The sequence below is a fragment of the Numenius arquata genome, chromosome 28 (assembly GCF_964106895.1).
Source record: "Numenius arquata chromosome 28, bNumArq3.hap1.1, whole genome shotgun sequence".
NCBI lineage: Eukaryota > Metazoa > Chordata > Aves > Charadriiformes > Scolopacidae > Numenius > Numenius arquata.
Genome location: NC_133603.1, coordinates 2,385,098 through 2,394,003, shown reverse-complemented (window position 1 = coordinate 2,394,003; position 8,906 = coordinate 2,385,098). Strand labels below are relative to the sequence as shown.

The 8,906-nt window shown below is 52.3% G+C and overlaps 1 protein-coding gene across 1 annotated transcript; it reads left to right on the top strand.

Annotated features, from left to right (window-relative positions):
* The first annotated feature begins 1,639 nt into the window (after positions 1-1,639).
* On the top strand, positions 1,640-6,621 carry LOC141476049 (zinc finger protein RFP-like). Its single transcript, XM_074164675.1, has 7 exons — positions 1,640-3,000; positions 3,524-3,619; positions 3,860-4,090; positions 4,261-4,283; positions 4,891-5,006; positions 5,321-5,350; positions 5,581-6,621. The coding sequence occupies exons 1-7, from the start codon at positions 2,398-2,400 to the stop codon at positions 5,628-5,630; spliced, it is 1,149 nt and encodes a 382-aa protein (XP_074020776.1). The 5' UTR covers positions 1,640-2,397; the 3' UTR covers positions 5,631-6,621.
* The last annotated feature ends 2,285 nt before the right edge of the window (positions 6,622-8,906 follow it).

The window sequence follows — 8,906 nt, the reverse complement described above, 5'->3', positions numbered from 1 at the left end:
AAAGCCAGCAAGTCTGTGGGAATAGAGGTGGGCAAAAGTCAGCTGCAAGCCAGGAGCTGGAGTCCTTTGCAGCCGGGTCCCATCCTGACTCCATGTGCAAAGGGGGAGTCAGAATTGGCCAGAAACACCTGGAAATGGGGCTGCTCCTTTTGGTGCTGGCTCAGGGTGAGCCCTGACACACTGGGCTTTAGTCAAGCAAGAGTGTGGACTTGTTCCTTGAGAAGATACAGCAGAGCCAGGGGTTCAGATGAAGGTCCAATAAAGTCCTTGTCTTGTCCCCAAAAGTCCCTGCCCGGGAAAGCAGATAAAAGCAGGGCGAGGATGCCTATGGCCCCAGGAGCCCTGTTTTCCAGCCTCAATGGGTAATTAAGAAAATAAAAGGGTATAATTGTTACCTGAATCAAAAGCTCTCGAAACCAGGAGCAGTTGAGAGAGGAGATATTGCTTTATGAGATGTCGAGTGCTAGGTGGCAATCCCCAAATCTAGCACCCCTTACCGGGGACATTCACCCAGTATTTCTACACAAAGGATTCTCATTATTCCGCCTCCCTAATCCATAACTCCACCTGGGCTGACACATTCATTAATGTGACCCAAGAGGCCTTTTTGCAGACGTGTATTTAATTTTGCAGCGTCAGTAAAACACTTCCCAGCATCACCTTCTGGAGGGTTTGGGGGTCCCTGAGAGCCCCCGCAGGTAGGAAAATACACGGGGACAGGGAAGGTTCCAACCTTCCCCCTGCCGCCCCGTGCACACCACGCTGCCAAGGCTGGAGGGAGAAGACCCCAGGGGACAGCTACTCCCTCCCAGCCCCGTCCTCCAATGCCGGAATGGAAAGTGCCCCTGGGGACACCCTGAAAATGAACTCTCCAGAACGACCCAGATCGAGAGGAGCCGCGGCAGGAGCGGGTGGAGCGGCGGCCAGAAAGGCCCGACATTTGTGCAAACAGCACAAATCACGCTGGTTTAGAACCCCAAGTCATTTTTCCTAATTAAAAAAATTCGGGGGGCACTAAAAGAGCTGCCCCGAGGGACGGCCGCCGCTGCGGGTCACTGGAACCAGCACCTGGGGGGTGGGCGAGGTGCAGCCCGGCTCGACACCCCCGGGGAAGGCAAGAGGCGCCTTGTAGCGGGGTGCAGAGAGCACAAAGACACGAGTGCGCCCCAGGAGAGTTCCAGGGCCCTTGATAGCTTCACACAAGGGTTTTGCTAACGAGCCGAAATTAACCATCCACAGGCGACACCGCCCGGCCGTTCCCAGAAACGCTCCCAGCTCCTCTTCGGAGCTCGGGTCAGGTATTGGACACGTTGCCTCTTCCCGCTCTATTCCCAGGCTCCCTTCTCCCTGCGGAATCGTAAAGCCCAGAGAAACAACGCTCTGCGGCACCTTGGAGCCTTTTCCTGAGATACTCCATATCCAGCTGCTCCGATAGAATTCAAAAGGCCAATTGTGTAATGCACGCAATCGGGTTTTGTCTCTGTCCCCGGGAGAACGTCACCGACGCACTGCAACCAGGTTACTGCCACATTTCCTTTCTGCCAATGCTCTAATTCGTTAGCCAGCTGATTGCCAAAAATCGTGGGACTATTTTTAAATCCTCGCGGTAACACAGTCCAACAGAGTTGTTTTCCCTCCCATAGTGGGATTTCCCACTCAAAGGCAAACAGCTTCTGACTTCCTTCTGCTGGTGGAATGCAAAAGAAAGCATCCTTTAAATCCAGTACAGGAAACCAAGAGATAGGAGCGCAAGTAGTGTTCTCCTCTGTCATTCCAGTGGCAGGGAAGGAGGAGGGAAGCAACAAGAAGAGCCAGCAGATCCATACCTGCCTCCAAGCCAGAAGAGGAAGGAAAAGCACCAGTCCAGACTCTCAGCTCTGTCACCGCAGCTCAGAGAAACCTGCTGGGACCTTGGAGGGTCTTGGAGGCACCAGAAATCTCCAGGGACGCGTGAGGATCCGTGCTCCAGAGCAGTGTCTGCAGGGTGTTAGTCTGATGGCCCACCTTACCCCAAGGGCAAAGCTGATGTCCCAGGGGTCAGGAGCAGCGGAAATTTGTTCTGACAGCCAGGAAGGCCCTGCCCTGATGTGAACTGCACATTTGAACCCTTCAGGTCACCCAAGGGATGCTGGAGGCCTCCCAAACAGCCCTACAAAGGCTCTCCTGAAAGCTGCTGAGGTCCTTCCCAAGCCCTAGCCAGGTTCTGTCACCCCTGAGATCTCAGAGGCATTTTCAGCCACTGCTTGTCTCCCACCCCCAGCTGCAACACAACCTCTCTGAGGTGCCACCAGGCCATGAAACTCCTCTTCCAGCTCCTGTTGAGTCACCAAATGCACTGGACTCCACTGATTTGAAGTGACTTTGGAGACTGAAAAATCCCAGTGCCTCCAGGAAAGGATGAAATTGGAGATGGGCATCTCCAATTGCCTTCTTCCTCAGCTGTCCAACCGCTACTTCCCGGAGCAATATAAGTTACTGTATTACGTAAAGCCCTGCTGGAAAGGGCTGGGTCTCAGTTTAACCAACGGTGTAAAACCAGGAAGAGAAATCTCTCTCCTTCCTGTTCCTTCAAAACCGAAACAAACTTGGAGATTCAAACTTCGACGGTTGCTCTTCATGGGAGCCAGAACATCTGTGGAAAGCCCCCAGCATGAAGCCTGCTGCTCCATGTGCCTGGAAAAATCCCCGGACATCATGTCCATCCACTGCGGGCACAGATTGTGCCAGTCGTGCATCACTCAGAAAGGGGAAGGACTGACCACCAACTTCTCCTGCCCCCAGTGCAGGAAAACAGAGTCCCACAAGAGCCACCACCCCAACAGCGAGTTGAAAAACGTCCAAGAGGTGGAAGGAAAGAAGAACTTGTGTGAGAAGCACCAGGAAGCCCTGAAGCTCTTCTGCAAAGTTGACCAAAGGCTTATCTGCGTGGTGTGTGACAGATCTGAGGTGCACCGTAACCATTCTGTGGTTCCCGTGGATGAGGCTGCCCAGGAGTACAAGGTGAGGGGGCTTATGGGCATGTTGAGACACAAAGGGCCAGAAGCTCCTGGTGTTGCTGCTCTTGATGGGTGGAGATCCCTGTAGAGCCTTTGGCCTGTGGGATAAACCCCCTGTGGACTCACCCATCCTTGTCTCTTGCTACCAACTCTTGAGGTGACATTGCCTGCCCTGAGAAAGACAGTGGATGTAGGAGCACCACGCTTTTGGGCACCAAGGGGTCCTCTCCCCCTGGATGCAGGTTCCTTATCTAGTTCAGCTCTGCTGAAGATCAGTACGAAAGGAAAGAGAGAGATCCTCAGCCCTTCTCCCACCCCTCAGCTCCCTTAAATCTCCTTCACCTTTGTCAAAATATAAAAAAAAAAAAAAAAGAAAAAGGGGGAGGTAAATCACCATAAAACAGTCATGGGGGTCACAAAACTCTGCCAGCAGTTACCCCAAGAGCCGTCAAGAGTTCCCCATTGCTTCTGCTGACGGTGCCAGACCACGATGCCATTCCACAAGGGACTTCTTTCTTTCCTCTCAGAAACAAATTCAGACCCAACTCCACCATCTGAAATCAGAGCACAAGGCACTTCGATCTTCCATGAAGGACAGACAAGACAGAATCAAGGACCACACCGTAGGTGCCCATCGGTTTTCCTGGGCAGAGGGTGGGGGAAGAAAGGAGGAACATCTCCTCTTCCTCCTCTCCCCCAGGGGTGGGTGATTCTCAGAGGGTGTGGGGAAGGGAGAGGGGGTTTGTATCTTCACCAAATGCCTCTTTTTGGTGGGTCCTACTAAGGCATGGCCCACCCTTGACTCTTGATGCTCTTCTCCTGCTCTCTGCTTCCCTTTCCCTGCTTTGGATTGCCCTTGGCAGGAGAGGACAGAAGCTGCAAAGCAGAAGGTTGTGAGGACATATAGGAAGTTGCATGAGACCCTGGAGAAGGAGGAGTCCTCTTTCCTGGCCCAGCTGGAGAAGCTGGCCACAGAGATAAGGAAAGCCCATGAAGAAATCCGCCAGAAGCTTTTGGAGGAGACGACGAGGCTGGGCACGCTGACAGGGAAGATGGAGAGGACATACCAGCAGCCAGATTTGCAGCTCCCGAAGGTGAGAGCCCAGGCTTTCCAAACTTGCTGTGAAGGCCGGCGTTGAGCTTGGTCTCCAGCCCTCGCTTTCCTACCCCAACCTGCTCAAAGAGGGCCTTCATTAGAGTGGGACCCCGGTACTCCAAGGGGAGGTATTCCATGTCACTGAGTCTCTTTTTCTCTCTCATCTAGGACATCGGAACCACCTTGAGCAGGTATGTGGTCCTTCTCCTGTCAACATTTCTCCACCACAGAGTAGCTCTGTGGCAGGACACTGGGAGAAAGCACGTAGGGACAGGTTGGCTCTTCTGCAATACAGCCTTTGGACTTGACTGAGGCCACGGGGGTTGGAAGGAGGGCTCTGCCTCTCTCTCCTTAAGGAATGATGAATTTGGACAGGGACCGTCAGGAGGCAGGGCTGGGGCAAGCCAGGAAGGCATCCCCTGGGGTGGATCCACAGGGTCCACGGCCAGGCATGGATGCTCCTCCCAATCAGCTTGCAAAAGGGCTGGATGCTCCAGGGCTGAGCTTCAGTGGAGCCCCTGGAGCAGGGGTGGGGCTGTGGGGTCCCAGGGGGGGCTGCTCAGGGCTGTTAATTCCCATGAGGACCCTGAGACAACCACCTCAGCCTTTCACAGCTGAAGCAAATCAATGAACATCTCCAAGGAGGGGTGTGATCCTGCCGTGACATTTGCTGTCTGAGATGTGCGAGATGGGGCAGAGCCACCACCTTCCCTACAATAATTCTCCCCAGGGACTGCTGAGAAAACAGGGAGCAGCAAACTCCAGCCAGGCCTAAATCCATCCCCTTTTCCCTTCCAGGGGCCAGAGGAAAACCCTCTCCCACTCACTCGATATTTCCCCGGAGCTGGAAAAGAAATTCTGTGATTTCATGGAGAAAACCACAGCCATCGAGGAGGCTCTGGAGAAATTCCAAGGTACCGTGCACAGGTCCAGAAAGGAAAATGCCATCGTGCTTCTTGGTGGGGAGGGATGGAGTGAAGCCACAGGAAGGAAACGCATCCTGGGTGCTGAATGAGGGGTTGTTTTTTTTCAAGATCCCACAACGAGGCAGTGAATGAGCAGCGAGCGTTGGTCTGATGTTCCCTGCTCGTCCTCCTCTTCTTCTCCTCTGCCTCCTCAAGTTTCTCAACATTCCCCCAAGCCTGTCCCTGACTCTCTGGACTTTTGCAGAAACCCACAATCACAACAACTGATCTTTCTGCCTCTCACATTTCTCTCTTTCCTCTAGACTTCCTGGAGTTCGAACTTCCATTGAAAAGTAAGTGAACCAAACGCGTGCCCAACCGAGCCATCATATGAAATCAAAAAATAGGGTAAAACAAGCTCTGCTTCCCCCAAAGATTGACCTAAAGTGCTCTGCTGCCTCCTTTTCCCCACCAGGGGATGCCTGGAGGGGTCCCAACAGGGTCAGAGGGATGGGAAGGGAGAGAAAAAGCCCTGTGCCCCCCAGATCTGCTGCAATGAGCCTGACTCTCTCTCCACTTCCAGCACAGATGACACTGGACCCAAAGACAGCCAACGCCAGGCTTTATCTCTAGGAAGGCTGGAAGTTCGTGCAGTGGAAATTCCTTGAGCAGGACCTGCCCTCCAACCCGGAGAGGTTCAAAGTCAATCCTTGCATGTGTGGAATAATTCCTAAAATATAATTTTTATTAGAAATATATAGCATTGTTCACACATTAAGGAAAGGTATAAAATCGAAACATTTCCAGGGTGGGACACAGCAGCAGCTGCTATGTGAGGAATCCGCTACATCTATGACTCCCTGAACAATATTGCTTGCAAAAGCAATACGGAGGATGGAGTGGAGTGAAGATTCCACGGCCAAGCTCTGTGATTCCACAGCAGAATGGGAACAAAGTGATCCTATGGAAGTGATAAGCGGCATGCTTGCTACCCTGAGCCAACAGTCTGTCAAATTTTGATGAAATGCTGTCCTTTGTGCGAACTTTGCTCATTCTAATGCCATTATAATACCAAAACACACCTCCAGCCCAAAGGCTGCCCGCCTCCAAGGTGCGACCACTCCTCCTTGAGTCTGCGCCCTGAATTTTTCGTAAACTCTACCTTTAAATGCGAGGCGAGAGAATTTTACACCAATCATAATAAAAGTATTTATGACTAGAGTCACTCAAACTCCACCTTGAAGGTAAAAAATAATATAAAAATAACCCGAGAAAGGGGGGATGCTGGGGAAGACACCATCGTGAACAAGTCAGGGAGGACCCCATCAGGGACTGCCTCTGACTCCCGGGACCAGTCGAGGGGCTGAGCCTTTCTTCCCCCACATAGGGACGCCTGTGGATAAGACTTAGACTGTGCCGAGTGCTTCCTCGGGGAACTTAGAAATCTCCCTAGAGGGTTACCTGTGACATTTAGAGCCAGGCTGTATTGTTTGGAACTTTGTCGCGCGCTTTGTACCATTAACATTTTTTCTTTTACTTGCATGTGCTTTGCAGACTGTACTTATCACCGGCAAACCAAAAGAACCTTTCTATCTGTTGCTTAAATAAACTGCGCTGTTTAAGTAGCTAGCCGTTTGGGTTTCTCACTGAACGCGACCAGACACTGAAGTGCGGCCGTGCTAGTTCGTGAGCACGACTAGACTGAAGGTGCAGTCCACTATTAGTGCATCCAGAATCGTGATAGTTTAATATATTAAATGCGACCGGACTGATAGTGGTGAATTGGGCATCACTCAGAATTTAAACCCAGCCGCCCCCAGCCTCCCGCCTCGGTGAGGAGCGTTAGAACGCAAGGGGGGTTATTTTCTGCCAAAACTATTTTGTCTCTTCACGCAACAGCGTGCTGGGCTCAAGGGGCTTCACATCAGGGTCACACTGTTGAGACGTGGAGATCTGTAGAGGGAGCGTGTGGGCTCTTGGGGTGGCCAAGGAGTGGGTGCCAAGGAAGCATTTTTTGCAGCTTAAGCCCGACGCAGGGTTACGGGCTCTGCGTCATAACCAAAATGAGTACGAGGCTCTCACCTCTCCTGATGTCACCCCCTTGACTCTACGCAGTGTCCCCCAGCGGATACGAATCTGCTTGGACTGTGAGGGAGGGAGGGTGGTGTTTTTTGATGCCAAGAGCAAAGAACGGATCTTTGCTTTTCCACAAGCGTCTTTCCAAGGGGAGAGAGTCTTCCCGTGGTTCATGGTGACGGGGGATGTTCAACTCAAACTTATTCCCTAAGGCACAGGACAAAAAAAACCAAAACCCAATCCCCTAAAGCCATCACCTTACCCTTGGGAAAGAAACCAGGGTCTGGGTTTTGTCCCAGTTACACCAAAGGGACAGGAAAGGGTAGCGGTGTTCACGTTCCTTTCCTTTAGTGCAAAATGGGAGCATTTCTGTGCCTTAAACTATATTTTCATCTTTTAATAGCTAAATGGCTGTTCCTGGGTGCCTGCAAACTTGATAGGGAGTTAAAAGTAAATGTACAATTCTAAGTCATTTCTGCCTTGTGTGTGTGTGCTTTTCTTTGGTTTTTATTTCCTCTGGGTTTTCTTTGGAAGTTGCTTAAGAGAACTGGAGGAAGGAAAAGTCATCCTCCTTCCTCTCGAAAACCCACTGCACAGGGAGATGAGAAACCTGAGTTTTCTGCCCTCTCAAACGCAGAGCGTCTGTGGGAATAGAGGTGGGCAAAAGTCAGCCGCAAGCCAGGAGCTGGAGTCCTTTGCAGCCGGGTCCCATCCTGACTCCATGTGCAAAGGGGGAGTCAGAATTGGCCAGAAACACCTGGAAATGGGGCTGCTCCTTTTGGTGCTGGCTCAGGGTGAGCCCTGACACACTGGGCTTTAGTCAAGCAAGAGTGTGGACTTGTTCCTTGAGAAGATACAGCAGAGCCAGGGGTTCAGATGAAGGTCCAATAAAGTCCTTGTCTTGTCCCCAAAAGTCCCTGCCCGGGAAAGCAGATAAAAGCAGGGCGAGGATGCCTATGGCCCCAGGAGCCCTGTTTTCCAGCCTCAGTGGGTAATTAAGAAAATAAAAGGGTATAATTGTTACCTGAATCAAAAGCTCTCGAAACCAGAAGCAGTTGAGAGAGGAGATATTGCTTTATGAGATGTCGAGTGCTAGGTGGCAATCCCCAAATCTAGCACCCCTTACCGGGGACATTCACCCAGTATTTCTACACAAAGGATTCTCATTATTCCGCCTCCCTAATCCATAACTCCACCTGGGCTGACACATTCATTAATGTGACCCAAGAGGCCTTTTTGCAGACGTGTATTTAATTTTGCAGCGTCAGTAAAACACTTCCCAGCATCACCTTCTGGAGGGTTTGGGGGTCCCTGAGAGCCCCCGCAGGTAGGAAAATACACGGGGACAGGGAAGGTTCCAACCTTCCCCCTGCCGCCCCGTGCACACCACGCTGCCAAGGCTGGAGGGAGAAGACCCCAGGGGACAGCTACTCCCTCCCAGCCCCGTCCTCCAATGCCGGAATGGAAAGTGCCCCTGGGGACACCCTGAAAATGAACTCTCCAGAACGACCCAGATCGAGAGGAGCCGCGGCAGGAGCGGGTGGAGCGGCGGCCAGAAAGGCCCGACATTTGTGCAAACAGCACAAATCACGCTGGTTTAGAACCCCAAGTCATTTTTCCTAATTAAAAAAATTCGGGGGGCACTAAAAGAGCTGCCCCGAGGGACGGCCGCCGCTGCGGGTCACTGGAACCCGCACCTGGGGGGTGGGCGAGGCGCCGCCCGGCTCGGCACCCCCGGGGAAGGCAAGAGGCGCCTTGTAGCGGGGTGCAGAGAGCACAAAGACACGAGTGCGCCCCAGGAGAGTTCCAGGGCCCTTGATAGCTTCACACAAG

Excerpts from the sequence above, each read along its gene's own strand:
- LOC141476049 (XM_074164675.1), top strand. The coding sequence starts at position 2,398 with ATGAAATTGGAGATGGGCATCTCCAATTGCCTTCTTCCTCAGCTGTCC. Across the intron at positions 3,620-3,859 it reads ACAGAATCAAGGACCACACC|GAGAGGACAGAAGCTGCAAA; the intron begins GTAGGTGCCCAT and ends TGCCCTTGGCAG. Across the intron at positions 5,351-5,580 it reads GTTCGAACTTCCATTGAAAA|CACAGATGACACTGGACCCA; the intron begins GTAAGTGAACCA and ends CTCCACTTCCAG.